General features: G+C 37.2%; 1 protein-coding gene across 1 annotated transcript; it reads left to right on the top strand.

Moving 5' to 3' along the window:
* Nucleotides 1-5,140: 5,140 nt before the first annotated feature.
* Nucleotides 5,141-7,021, top strand: LOC145675375 (uncharacterized). Its single transcript, XM_081745777.1, has one exon. It carries the CDS (start codon nucleotides 5,141-5,143, stop codon nucleotides 7,019-7,021), a length of 1,881 nt encoding a protein of 626 aa, XP_081601903.1.
* The last annotated feature ends 8,658 nt before the right edge of the window (nucleotides 7,022-15,679 follow it).

Here is a 15,679-nt window from a genome sequence, read left to right as displayed (position 1 = left end):
AGTTACAATACACTAAAACTCTATGTCCTATATAGTTAAAGTCAAATAAAATTAGTTCTCTTAGATTGTAACGCGCAAGTGGGAGTTGCCTACAAACTCAAAATAAAAAAAAAGAATTAACTATAAAAAATCTAAGCTACGCATTCATACATTGCAATATTTTTAAATATTAATATAGCCTAATTGCTTAAATTGCAGTTAGCTACACATTTTTGTGATTGTATAATGTTTTTTCTACACCGTCAAAGAAAACTTGAACAAGACCATTTAATACTTCAAATTTACACAATCAAAGGAATATTGTTCAAGACACTTTAACAAGAGTCTCAAATGAACTTGAAACAACTTTTACACGATCATAGAGGTATTTGAATCATGTTTTATCGAGGCTGACGAGAAAGACAGGCTACGGTGCAGCGTAACACGAGTGTGACGTCATCAACTTAATCCGACTCACTTTTCTAGCTGAAGAGTGGAATTTTAATTTTAGTTCCCTGGTTATACCACAGGTTAATTTCAGAATTTCTTAATGTAACAGCAGTATTGTATTGTATTTATTTTCATCCTTTTTCATACAAATTGTTCACAACGTAAACGTATGAGTTGGACACGTCATAAGAACACTGAATGTGTATATATGTATAGATTTAAATCTACATGCAATATTAAAATAGTGTGAATTTATATAAAACAAAGAGGTACAATTTTTCATTATTCTAATTTACATACATCGATATGAAACAACATAACAGTTAATAAAACCTTACATTATAGATATACAAAATATATAAACTTTAAACCTTATTTACTGTAGACAAGATATTCATCTGCAGATAGAAGCAGTGCTCGAACAGGTAGTACTTAACTGCTTTATTGAAACTGGATGTTTTGTTTCTTAAACTAGAAGGAAGTTCGTTATAAATATTCACTGCCATAGAAAAAGTACTATTCTTATGTACTTTTAAACGTGAGGACTCTACATGAAGATCCGAAGATTGTCTTGTATTATGCATACGAATATCTGAGTTCAACCGGAAGCTGCTTGTACCTATTTGTATATCTTTTCTTACAAATTTTAAAAGTTCATATATATATATATAAAGATGAAAAAAGTAAGATTTCAAGATATTTAAATAGAGGTTTACAAGAAATTCTAGGCTTACATCCGCTCATAAACATTAAAGCTCTCTTTTGTAAAACGAATATGGAATTTAGCAGTGCAGTAGATCCCCAGAATATAATGCCATATTTCAATTTAGAATGAGAAAGTCCAAAATAAGTTGTGAGCAAAACATGCTGACTGACACTATTTCGTAAAAGCTTCAACACGTAACAGGTTTGAGCCAATTTAATAGATAATTTTTGAATGTGAATTTTTCAATCTAATGTATCTGACACGCAAAGACAAAGAAATTTGATATCCGAGACGTAATTCAACGTTTCGCCGTTAATTGTTACACAAGGGCGTTCTCTTATCTCGTTTTTTAGTACGTGAAAGCACATGCACGAAGACTTTGTTGTGTTTAGAATTAGTTTATTTCTATCCATCCAGTCACTGACGGCAGACATGGTGGAATCTACTGCCTTACATAACTCAACGTAAGTTTCTCCGGTTACTAATATATTTGTATCATTAGCATATAGAACAATTTTAGCAGAGTCTAAAATAGAATAGGGCCTAAGATGGTACCTTGAGGAGCTCCAAATGTTATATTTTTGATATCTAAATAACATTTGTTTACTCCCTGTGTGACTCGAGCTTGACAGTTAATTTCAACAGTTTGCCTTCTTTTGGATATATACGATTTAAAGCACTCATAAGCATTTCCCCTAATACCATAATCTTGTAATTTTTTTAAGTGAAATTTGATGATCAATTGTGTCAAACGCTTTGCTAAGATCAAGAAATATGCCGGTTGTATACTTCTTAGCGTTTAATGAATTTAAAGCGGAAGAGAGAAAGGAGTAAACAGCAGTTGCAGTAGACTTATTTGATTTAAATCCATTTAGAGCAGAATATATTAATTCAAAATTATTTAGAAAGCCAACTAGTCTTATATACATATGTTTTTCAAATAGTTTAGAGAAGGTAGATAGACTTTATATTGGTCTATAGTTCGGTCTAAGATTTTTCTTGCCACTTTTATATAAGGGCTTAACAACTGTTAGCTTCAATGCTTCAGGAAAAACACCACTACTAAATGAGTTATTTACTATGAAGCATAAGATGTCAGCAATCTCATAAGAGCATTGCTGTACAATTTTATCAGGAACTTCATCATATCCTGAAGAACTCTTATTTGTCATTTTCAGTTTAGTATTTAATATTTCCTGACCAGTTATTGGGTGCAAGAACAATGATTTTTCGAAAATATCGTTGTGTCTACTAACGTATTGTTTGTAGATAGTTTATTATTCACGTAATTAGTTATAAGTTTTCCACTTCATACGTGAAGTAATCGTTAAAAGCATTTGCAATGTCAGTTGGTTTTTCAATAATTTTATTTTGAGAAGAAACGCTATTTATCTAAGAGGAGGGTTTTCGTTCCCCAGATTCTTTCCGAATAATTTGCCATGTAGCTTTCATTTTATTGGAAGCTTTTCCAATGTAAGTATCATTCTCTAACAATTTTGCCTCTTTCATGACCTTATCTAAAACTCGTCTGTACATTTTATGATATCGTTTAAACACGGGTGTACGGCACCGTCGGGATAGATCGGAAACAAGTAACTGAAATCACAGGAATAGTTAAAAATAACATTCAAAAATGTGTGTCAAGAGAAGAAACTATTAATCGTGGAGTACCACAAGGATCAATTCTAGGACCACTTCTCTTATTTATATAAATGATCTTTCTGAAAGTGTTAATAGTTCATGTGTGACTTTATATGCAGATGATACAAACATAATAGTTAGTGGGAAAGATGAATGCGAATTAGCTTCAAACTGCCAAACGGCAATGAACCAACTTTCAAGTTGGATGAATAAAAATGACCTAACCGTTAATGTAAATAAAACATGTGCCTTAAATTTTAACAATGGTAAAAGTAATCAAGCCAATGCAATAATAAAAATAAATAATAAAACAGTTAAATATGTAGAAACTGCTACCTTTCTCGGAGTTAAAATATCTAGTAATTTCAACTGGGAACCACATATAGAACAGGTAAGCAAACTATGCTATGCAATTAGATGTGTAAAAGATAAGATTACTGTAAAAACAGCTAAGTGTATATATTACTCAAATTTTCATTCTACAATAAAATATAGATTGATGTTCTGCGGAAATACACCTAAAAGTATTGCTATCTTTAGGCTACAGAAGAAAGTAGTAAGAATACTTGCAGGAGTAAATTGAACTCTTCTTGCAGAAATATTTTTAAGGAACTTCGAATAATGACTCTTCCCTCAATGTATTTGTTCGAAATATTAATGTATTTGAAAAAACATAGTGGTGAATTTATTGTTAACAAAGATATTCACAGTTATAACAGAAGAAGTAAAGACGACATTCACTTGCATGCACATAGGACAAATATATACAATAATTCAGTTACGCACAAAGGTACTGTATTATACAATCTACTTGCATCATGTATAAAAAATCAGGTCTCGGTCAATAGCTTTAGATCCAAACTTAAAAGGTACTTGATAGAACATTGCTTTTACTCGGTTGAAGAATATGTAGAAAATAATTCGTATACGTAAAATTAAATATATAGTAAGTAAATTAGTGAAACCATAAGAATCGATATGTAATAATAGTATGTATGTTTATGTATACTGGTATATATATAAATGGCATGTCCAATTTTGTTCAAAGAAAAACTATTTTTACAATTAATTTAACGGCTAATAAAAAAAGCCAAATGGGAAAAGAGTTTCATAAAATAAGCTATATTTAAGGGTATAAGCATTTCGGAGATTTGTATGGCTAAATGCCTCTCCAAATAGGCTAGATTTAGCCATAAGTAGGCTAAATTGGCATCACTGCTCTCTTCCGCTCCGCCCTAGAGGGTTGAAGCTTCCTTTTGGTGGTTTGCAAAAGTTCATATCTAATCATGGTTGCCAACCTCTATATAACCAAAGTTACCATTATGATTATTCAAAAAAAGCTCAAGACCGAAACAGTGATTTAATAAACGACTATTAGCTCGAAAACTAATGGCCATAGGCATTTTATATATATATATATATATAACTGATTTTCAAAGCCAATAATAGATAAGTTTTTATCGTTTTGATAAGTTTTATTAAACAAAGGATATACGAAAGTTGTTTAAATTACATAGACATAAGAATGTCTGTATATTTTACAATGCTCTTAAAGAGCCTTAACAAATAAAGCATATACGAGGTTTCGTTAAAAAGTAGTTATTGTTCTATATGCCCATAGGCATAGAAATATCTATCTATCTATCTATCTATCTATCTATCTATCTATCTATTCAATATCCTTAAGGAGATTTATCTAATTACGTAGATACGAAGATTAACAAATAAGTTTTGACATCATTGTTTATAATTCGAAAACTGATGCACATATTAAAGTATAAATTTTAAAGATTTTATGTAATAATTTTTCCTTTACGTTTTGAAACCTTAAAATAAAAGAAATTTAGATGATAATTACAACTGAGTATATTGGTAGTGGAATCTTTTATTAACTTTGTTCTCAATTGGAAATAACACTATGCTATGCTTCGGCATCTCCCTCCTGAGGGACTCCACCATCTTCTTATCCTCTATAACCGGATCTGGACTGAAGAGGTTTTTCCTACTGCCTGGCGTGAAGCCTATATCATCCCGATCCTGAAACCGGGCAAGCTTGCAACGTCTTCTGCCAACTATCGGCCGATTGCCCTTACCAGCTGTCTTTGTAAAGTCCTCGAAAAGATTATCAACGCCAGGTTGGTTTGGTTTCTGGAGCATCATGGCCACCTCTCCAATTTTCAGTGTGGATTTCGGCGGTATCGTTCCACGACCGATCATCTTGTTCATCTTGAGACTGCCATCCAGGACGCCTTTCGCCATCAGGAGCATCTTGTCGCCATCTTTTTCGACCTGGAGAAGGCCTATGATACGGTCTGGCGTTATGGTATCTTGCGGCAATTGCACGCATGGGGCGTGCGTGGACATATGGGATTTTTTCTCCAGCATTTCCTCCGCGAGCGCTCCTTTCGAGTGAAGCTTGGATCCACATTGTCTCGATCTTTTTCTCAGGAGACTGGTGTTCCACAAGGCAGTGATCTCAGTGTGACTTTATTTGCTGTGGCTGTGAACACTGTTATGGCCGAACTTTCACCTTTTGTGCCTGGGCTGCTGTATGTGAACGACTTCACCATCTACTGTCGGTCACATGACCTTCGCACCATCGTTCGCCAGCTACAACTGACGCTTAACCGCCTTCACCATTGGTCTTCCCACACCGGCTTTCAGTTCTCCTCACTAAAGACGAAATGTGTCCACTTCTGTCGTCTGAAGAACTGTGCTTTCAATCCGGATCTTTATTTGGGCCCTATTCGTCTGTCATATGTGGAGAGTGTTCGTTTTCTGGGCCTTGAGTTTGATCGCCGCCTTGCATGGACTGCCTATATTAGCCAGCTGAAGTATAGTTGTCTCCGTGCGATGAATTTGCTGCGCCTGGTTTCCCATACCACTTGGGGTGCTGACCGTGTTGTGCTGCTTCGACTGTATCGGAGCCTCATTCGCTCTAAGATGGATTATGGTTGTGTGGCGTATGGCTCTGCCCGTTTGTCTGTCCTCCGTCACCTGGACACTGTTCACCATCTGGGCCTTCGCATTGCGCGTGGTGCTTATCGCACAAGTCCGATTCTCAGCTTATACGTCGAAGCCAACGAACCATCTTTGGATCATCGTCGCCAGTTGTTGCAGCTGAGATACTTGCTTCACCTGCGAGCTTCCATTGATCACCCGTCTAGTTTCACCCTTGTTGCTGGTGCTCGTCTTCAACGCTATCAAGCCCGACCCACTTACACCCGGCCTTTTGGCATTCGTGCCCTTGAGCTTTTAGCTGACCTTGACGTCGATCTCCCTGCGCTTTCTCCTCTGGGTTTCCTGCCTCTTCCACCTTGGCAGCTTTTGAAGCCTGTGATCAATCTCCACCTATTGCGGTTCAAGAAGGCGACTACTACCGATTTGGAATTTCGGCAACAGTTTTTGTGCCTCCTCGACTCTTATCGAGGCCACCGTCTTATCTTCACTGATGGGTCCAAGCAGGCTGATGGTGTAGGAAGTGCTTTTGTCCTGGATGCCCACCGTTTCAGGTTCCAGCTTCATCCATTCTGCACAGTATTCACTGCAGAGCTGGTTGCCATCTTGCAGAGTCTCCACCATATCCGCCGTCGCCATCTACGCCGTGTTGTGATCTGCTCTGATTCCAGCAGCGCCTTACAAAGCCTAGCCGATGTCACTTCTACGCATCCGCTGGTCCAGCAAGTCCTCCTTACTTGTCATGCACTACTTGCTGAGGGCTATGATGTAACTTTCTGTTGGGTGCCTGGCCATGTTGGCATCCCTGGCAATGAGTTTGCTGATGCTGCTGCGAAGGAGGCTGGTGTTGCTGGTCGCCGCTGTCTTCTTCCTGTTCCTAGCTCCGATGTCTGCTCTGTGTTTGCTCACGTTCTCCGTCAACGCTGGCAATCCTCCTGGAATGAGCAGATTCACACTAAGCTGCATGCAGTGAAGCCCCGCCTTGGAGTCTGGTCGACGAGCTCCCGATCATCTCGCGTGGAAGAGAGGACTTTGGCCCGCCTTCGGATTGGACATAGTCATCTCACTCATGCACATCTTCTGCACCGTACACCTCCGCCTGTGTGTCGTCATTGTGGTCAGCCCCTGAGTATTCGTCACCTCTTAGTGGAATGTGTGGCTCTTGCTGCTGCCAGACATTTGTTTGGACTGCCAGCTGACCTCACTACTGTTCTCGGCGATGATGAAGCCACTGTGTTGAAGCTGTTCCAGTTTTTACGCCATTTGCATGTTTCGAAGGCGCTTTGACTTTCTTCTGTGTTCCAGTGCTTCCGACCTCCGATCTGTGTACCATCTTCGTTTTAGTGCTAGCGAGTGATAGTTTTACTGTATGACCTTCACCACATTCAGTGACTAGTCTGTGTTTTCGTCATTTGTATGACTGTTTCATTTACGACCAGTGACGGGTGCAAAAGACCTTTGTTGTCGAGGCACCCTCCCCAACCCCTTTTCCATTCCATTCCATTCAATTGGAAATAATGATTTTTTTAAAACTCAGCCCATTGGCCACATTCTAATGTAAAGAAGCCATTAATTTGAAATACAATTTTGAGCCTTGTCTGAATATCTATGATAATAGCATTGAAACTATTAGTAAGAATAAAATTTTCCGAGGCTCTGTACTAAGATAATTTTTTCCACGAGATTTTTTTTAAAAACACCCTTTTTATTGTTTTGATTAATTCTTATGAAAAGAATTGATGAATGCGATATGCATTAGAAATATCTTTTAACCTGTCATAACTCGTTTACAGTTTCTTGTTTGCATCTCTTATAACATACTCTGTACCTTAGGTATACCCAGCGATTTATTTGTGGATTTTGTAGAAGGATGGAATGTTTATGCAAGATTGTGTTCCGTATAACAAACAACTTTAAAGTGGGGTTGGGACAACGTTATTTTTAAACCTACCTACTTTGAAATTAAGGTACTAGTTTGATAGGACACCCCCAAGTTCAACATTTTTTAAACTTTTTTAAAAACAATTTTATGATAAATACGTATAGGTACGTTAGATAAGATTTGGTTAGGTAGTTTAGATTCCAAGCGTTTGTTACTACTTTTTGTCCTACTGCTGAGGACAAGTGTAGAGCATCCAGTAAAAGCTCTATAGTTGCATTGCAATCTGCACACCTTGCCATAACAAGTCTCACACTCCTACGTAAAACGGTTTTGCTACGACAAGTGATTCTTGAGTCTGTTCTAATTTGGTCCTTAAAACCAAATTCCCAGCCCGAACAATAAATACAACAAAAGGTAAGAGTTTACTTTAGGCAGAACAGTGATAGGTGTACATATACTTGAGCCTAATTTTATTAAATAGAAGGGGAAAGACGCTACTAAATGTCATTCCTCATTATCATAAGTAAGTTTTAGTACCACTTTGCTCCTTGTACTTAATAAAATTAGATTCAGGGGTGTGTTCCGGTATCAATGTTCTGCTAAAAGTAAACTTTTGGCCAACAAAACATACTGGCATTGAAATGAATCCAGAATTGAACAAAGACATGGTTAAGCTGAAGCATGATTTACGGCATGTTATCTAACACTGTCTTTAGAAATTAATAATACTTTCACACCGTATCTCACTTTAACAATATGTAGAATAGTGTAGCAATACGAGTTTGTTTTATACCAGATACCGCCTTTTTCCCAGTTGGTTTTTTGGTTGTAGCATGATGTCCATTTTTTATCCAGCTGACGTCATAGTTTTCGTCATTGAACGAGATAATATCTGGTCCATTAATGTTTATAAAAGGATTAAATTCGAGGGTTTTTACAGATAAATGGTTTCTAGTATCAGTATGTTGGAAAAGCCTCTCTCACACTCTGCAGAAAAAACTGGAAGAACACTGATTTCCATGTTAAGATTTTGTAGATTTCGGTCAATATATTAGGTTTCATCTTATGCTCTCCAAATTCCTGCAGAAATTTGGCTTAATCATCAGAGGAAAATTTTAATTCTAATTTTTTCTTTTCTTTCATTTTTGAAATTTGCATTACTTCTTTGTCGCCGTTTAACTTTCTTGCAGACAATTCTTCTCGCCAATTGGATTGTAGCAAAAGCTCGGCCCCACTGAACGTTTAGAGCGTATGTTCTCTTCTAGACCCTTGCAATCTTATTTTCTGCTACTTCTCAAGAGAATTGTCTAAGGGTTTTGCCAGTGAGACTCCACAAAACTGACAGTGGACACAGTGGAGGATTTGTCCATCATTAGCGCGAAGGGTTCATCGGAATTCGCAAGGTACTAGGCCATTTTTCGTTCATTTCTGTAGCTACAAAGTCAATAATATTTGAACACGTAACATTAGAGTAGAGAACTTGTTCGAGGTTCATTCCATTTATTTACTATTTAATAAGATGCACGGTAAACGAGAGACGATTTTGAGTAATAACGCAGGTAGTTCTAAATATCACAGTTGCCTTTTTAACACGAATTTCATTCACAATTAACACGAAAGCCTCTTACTTTCTTACTTTGTGTACCGGAATTACTTGCCTTTTAATCGTCAGGAGCTTTTCTTTTATTAAAATATAGTCTAATATCCATTTCCTTATGTTCTTTTTGAGGTGCTAATCAGTGGTGTCAGTTGCAAGATTTTTCTTCGAGAAACAATTCTATAAGCAAGACCAGCATAGCTCGCGACAATAAACATACCGGTACTAAAAAAGTAAAGAATTGTTACTAAAATATGGAGTTGAATTATTGCATAGCCTAAGAAAGGTGGAAAATATCTTCCCAGGCTGGGAAAATAGAACTAAACCTAGAGACAGGGAAACCAAAACTTAGAAGTGGGGAAATTCCCAGGCTTCCCTGGATACAAATAAATCCCTGGGTATACCTTTGAAGCAGTAACATTGTATTTACTCATTTAAATATACTAACCGTTTCGGATCAGGGGCGGATCGAGGACGGGCGTCTGGGGGAGGTAGGGTGTAATACTGGTACTTAGAGCTACTTTTAAGAGCTCAATTTCTGGGATAGGTTTTATTTATATATAAAATAAGAAAGTTTCCTCTTCTAGTATCGACTCGGTCGCCCCATGGATCCGCCCCTGTTTCGGACTCAGGTGATTTTCGGAGTTTTTCTGTATTTTCAGTGACTTATTGCTCAAAAACTATTTACCCGTCTGATATGGATAAGGCCTTGTTCTTAGAAGAGGGATGTGGCTATTTTTTGGTTTAAGTTACAATGCAATGTTGCCAACGGGAGGAAAATTCTTCAGGGAAATGTAGGGGTGAAAATTTACAAAAAATTACCTAACAGAATTTCAAGCTTTTTTTTTTTTTTTTTTTTTTTGCTGTTGCCAAATGGGTCAAATCACCTAGAATTCTTTGGTGTGTTGACACGGTACAATGAAAACCTGAAGTCTTTGGCTGCCATACAAAGAGAAAAAAATAAATTCTCTGTCATCAAGTAGTGTGGACAGTTTTTATATACAACAATAGAACCGCAGGGGATCGGATTAAACTGGTACTCTGTATATTTCCTTGTCTGTGTGACGGCCGCGGTGGCTCAGTGGTAGAGCGTTCACCTCTGGTACTTGGCGTCCCGGGTTCGATCCCAGCCCCCGCCAAGTGAGCTTTGTGGTGGACAAACATCGTGTGCGTGGGTTTTCTCGGGGTACTCCCGTTTCCTCCCACTTTCTTCATTCCACCATTTCATTCATTACTCATCATCACCGTCTCCTTTAGCCTAACCGGCATAACCGTGGGACGTAAAACTCAAAGATTTCATTTCATTTTCATTTCTTGTCTGTGTGCCAGGTGTGGCCAAACAGGTCACTGGAAGTGTAAACATTTATTGCCAAACCGTCAGACTGGTTCCCGGAAAGGTTGACCGTTAGGAGGGTTCCTTGAAAAGGTTGAATCACCTGTATCACATGATTTTTATAGGTATCATTTCTATAGGAAACTCAACATATGTGTTGGATCGTATACCAAAGCATACGCGTTGTGAAAATGTTCCGAAATATTAAAAACTCGTTGTTTATTATTTATTCATTCGCTTCGATATGAAGCTCGTTAGAACAGCTATGCTGTGATCATACTAAAATATTCAATTCGATCTGCAAAATGACATTCTTTTCATTTAATTGGATCGTATTTTTAATGTTTCGTAATACTTTTTATGAATCGCTTCGATATGAAGCTGATAAGAACAGCTATGCTGTGATCAAATTAAAGATGGGGAAGGAATAAACTTTATTCGTGCGGGACATATTTTTATTTTTAATGAGAGGGATCGAATGCATAGCATACTCGTTGTTAAGAACTTGTGAAAGCTATTGATACTGGTACATATACAAAGCATGGTTTTCGTATGTCTTTCGCTGGTGAACTCAAGAGACGAACTGAACTTTTCTTGCCCTTTTTGGAAACCGGTTGGGTGGTAGTGAAAGGTGGCGTTTTCGGGTGATGACCTTACAGGTATGTGTTCAAACATGAAGACAAATACAAACGAGGACCCACGCCGTGCCGAGTAGACATCACAGAATGCCGACAGGGCAATAAAAACTAGTCTGGAATCTTGATGGGTGAACATAAGACATTGTCGGCGGAGAATACAAAAGAAGATTGCGGTCGCGTTAAGTGAACATGTTGAAAGTTACCTCTATGCTAATTGGCAATAGAAAAGAAGTTTGGCGCCACGAATGGTGAATACGTGATTAGCTTGCGGGTATGAAAATACTTTAAATACGGATTATAGTAGTACTCCCCGCACTATGGCCAGCCGAGTCAGCAATTTTTTCTCGATTCTGATTGGCTGATAGAGGTCAGGTGACCTAAGGCCCCGCCCACGCGGGAAATTCAAATTTCCAGGTCACGTGTTATGACGCCATGAGTCACCCCGCGGGGAAATCCCTCATTCTCTTTTATGACCGGGATTTTTGAAATTCGTTCCCTTTTACGGGTAAGATGAGTGTTTTGATACTTGATTGTGATTGGTTGACAAATACCACGTGATCTTAGACCCTGGGATATTTGAAATCGTTCCCTTTTGTGGGTAACATGAATGCTTTGGTACCACGATGCTGATTGGTTGATAAAAGTCACGTGATCTTAGGCCCTGGGATTTTTTAAAATTCGTTTCCTTTTACGGGTAAGATGAGTGCGTTGATACCTGATTCTTATTGGCTGATAGAGGACACGTGATCTTAAGCCTTGGGATTTTTGAAATTCGGGTATCCTCTTTGATGAGTACTTTGGTACGTCGATTCTGATTGGTTGATAGAAGTCACATGATTTTAGACCCGCCACACGGTGAACAGATTACATGGTATAACGTGGGGAAATCGCTCACTCATTTGTTTCCTTTTACGGGTAAGATGAATGTTTTGGTACCTCAATTTTGAGTGGATGATAAAAGTCACATGATCTTAGCCCCCAGCCCATGCGAGAAATTCAGAGTGCTATGACGGCGATCCACCCTAGACCGGGATTTTCGAATTTTGTTCCCTTTTTATGGTTATCCTTTTTGGTACCTTAAAGTTCCCATGGAGGGTTCAATCTCCTCCTTAACCCTTTCTGGATCCTGGCTTTTTGGGCTATTTTTTAGACTTTCAGTCAAGCAGCTACTCTATTGTCACTATTTATCCTAGGATCATGGTTCATACCGCATTCTCTTCAGAATGGAGCTGGCTTTCAAATGGTACCAGTTGCATACTCATATCATATACCAAAAGCGGGAAAAATGTCAAAGTGAAAATTTCGGAGGGAAAAATTTTTTCTCCGACTTTGGTCCCCCCTGGACCCCCCTGTGTGATCGTAGCCATCTAAAAAAATCTGATAAATAGTACTTGGTATACTGAATGTGTGTGCCAAATATCAAGTTTCTATCTTGAATAGTAAGGGCGGGAGAATTTTTACCAAAATTTCCCACAATGCCCCAAAGTACCATAAAACACTATGATCTCAGGGAAAAAAATTCTGAGACATCCCTAATTACCCTAGGACTATAATCCGCCAATCATTCTCTTCAGAATAGAACTGTCTTTCAGGCGGTACCATTCACAAGTCTCCATCATGTATCTAAGGCGGGAAATTCCTGAAAAAAGGATTTTTGGGGGCAAAATTTCCCTTTTTTCAACTTTTTCCCCTCTGGACCCCGCCGTTTTTTTACGCAGAAATCGGAAAAATACTCTGGTAAATAGTACTCAGTGGACTGAATGTTTGTGCATAATTTCAATTTCCTACGTTCAGAAATAAGCCCGCCAAAAATATATATACCGCCAATGCCCCATATTTCCCTATATAGAAGTATATTTTTCAAAAAATCCCTGAAACGTCTCTAATTACCCTAGTATAATAATTCGACCGTCATTCCCTTTAGAATGGAACGGCCTTTCAGACGGTATGACTCACGTGGTCCTATCATGTATGTGAGGCGGGAAAATGACGAAAAACGGGATTTTGGGGGTAAAAAAATCCATTTTTTCCCCTTTTCCCCTCTGGTTCCCTCTGTTTTAGCACTGGCATCGGAACAAAAAATCTGGTAAATACTACTCGGTGGACGGAATGTTTGTGCAAAATTTCAATCTTCTACGTAGAAAAATTAGCCCGCCAAAAATATTGAACATAGCCTTAGAAAATGAGAAAAAAATTGAACTATGACGTCATCACCTCCTATGTCTGGACGCAGGACGGTCTGAAACCATACGCAATGTCTTCTACAAGGCCTCTGGACTTGGAAAACAGAAAAAAAACCGACGAAAAAGCTCAAATAGAAGAGAAATAACGCAATGTACCATGAAAAGTGCATATGGTACAAATTGTACCATAGGATCCGGAAAGGGTTAAATAACCCTTTTTGGTATCATGATATTGTACTGAAGTTTACATTAAATATTATCGTTTCCTTTTATGGGTAAGGTGGTTCTTACCTTATATATTTACGTATGGAGATCATGTCCTTGAATTAATAACCTATGTCTCTGAAAGGATATATTTATTTTAACAATAGTGAAAGAGGGGGCCCATCCTTGTTGCTTGTAGATTTCTTCTAACATATTGATGTGAGTTTAAGCGATTTTTTTAACGCTCACCGGTTCATTGCTCAGTAAGCGCTTCCTCAATGAAAAGAGTGTTGCCAGATATTTCTTACCTAAACAGCTCCGATTCTTTTAGAAACGGTTCCGCTGAGTGCAAAAAATTTTAAACAAAGTTTTTCGAACTAAAAAATTTCAAAACAAAATTTTTCGAACTAAAAAATGAAACAAAAGTTTTCGAATTAAAAAATTCAAAACTAATATTTTTTTCGAACTAAACAAATTGAAACAAAATATTTTCGAACCAAAAAAAAATTAAACAAAAAATCCCAAACAAAAAATTTTCGAACTAGAAAATTGAAACAATATTTTTCGAACTAAAAATATTTTAAACTTAAAACTTTCGAATTTTCGAAAACTTCGAACAATTTTCGAACTAAACCAATTTTTAAAAACAAGTCTCGAACTAAAGATGCGAACCACATCTAAAAATTTTCGAATCAAGTTTTTTTCGAACAACTAAAAATTTTCGAACTAAAAATTAAAAACCGAATTTTGGACAGTAAAAATCTTAAATTATTATTTCGAACGAAATATTTTCAAGCTAATCATTTAAACCAAATCTTTGAAAAAAAATTCCACCTTAAATCTTCAAGATTACCATTATTTGAAAACGAGTGTACAGGGTTTCAAGAAATAATAAATCATATTGGAAAATTCAGAGTGATATGACGGCGATCCACCCTTGATCCTGATTTTAGAATTATGTTCCCCTTTTATTGTTATTGTACTGAAGTTTACCACAAATATTATCGTTTCCTTTTATGGGTAAGATGGTTCTTACCTTATATGTTTACGTATGGAGATTGTGTCCTTGAATTAGTGTGTCTCTGGAAGAATACATTTATTCTCTAATGATAAAAGAGGGGACCGTCCTTGTCGCTTGTAGATCAATTCTAAAAATTTCGAACTAAACCTTTAAAATTTTCAAACTAAAACTTTAAAACCAGATTTTGGAAAACTAAGAACAAAAATAGTAGGAAATGTTTCTCCAGGAATCCAAGTCAGGTCTTTCAAACCAAAGACATGTATTCTAACCATTTAGCTATGAATGAATTCGTTTATAAACGTGCTTGGTGGGCTTCGTACCATGGTCCCTGAAATACTTTACGATGTGTAAGATAAAATAACGTTTTCGTTCGTGGATTAAAATTAAATGCCGAAAGACTTCTTTGAGTGTTGACATAGAAGCACATATGATTGAAATGCAAGCGACAGCGGATGTTGTATCGTAATACTTTGTTTTACTACGAACGCGTCAGCATGATTCATGAAAAAAGCAAACAATGACATTGTCGTATAGAATATAAGGAAAATGAAATCTCGTAACAGTTACGAAAGGTGGTCCATGTAGAAAGCATTCGGAATGATGTCATGATCGGAATTGCGATACTAGATGTTGTAACTATTGAGAAACGGGAATGACGTCGCGATCGATTGTTACACATCGTTTTGGTTCGTGATTCATGACAAAAGCAGCGTTTTGATTGGTTCATTGTGATGTCATTTTATGAATTTCCTCGTTTCTGATTGGTTGATGATGACATCGTTTTCATAGCGACCTAAATAAAAATTTAAATTTCATTTTTCAAATCCTACACAGCTCTCAACTGTCAAGTAAAGAAGGTCTGCTTTTTAAAAATGTATTCATTTAAGCTTTACTGCGGCGACTTTTTTGTTCATTCAATTTGAGGTAAGTTCAATAACATTTTATTTTTCACACAAGATTCGAAAATAATTTTTATTTATTATTTGTGGGAATTACACATGCGGATCATTCATACACTGTTTTACTTTTAGTACGAAATATTTAGACTATGAAAGAATTAGTGGAATGGGAAGTACCCCGAATAAAC

Source organism: Thermobia domestica, chromosome 18 (genome assembly GCF_964235325.1).
Source record: "Thermobia domestica chromosome 18, izTheDome1.hap1.1, whole genome shotgun sequence".
Taxonomy (NCBI): Eukaryota; Metazoa; Arthropoda; class Insecta; order Zygentoma; family Lepismatidae; genus Thermobia; species Thermobia domestica.
This window is presented reverse-complemented; position numbering and strand designations above follow the sequence as displayed.

Coding starts and splice junctions, on each gene's coding strand:
- LOC145675375 (XM_081745777.1), top strand. CDS start 5,141: ATGGGATTTTTTCTCCAGCATTTCCTCCGCGAGCGCTCCTTTCGAGTG.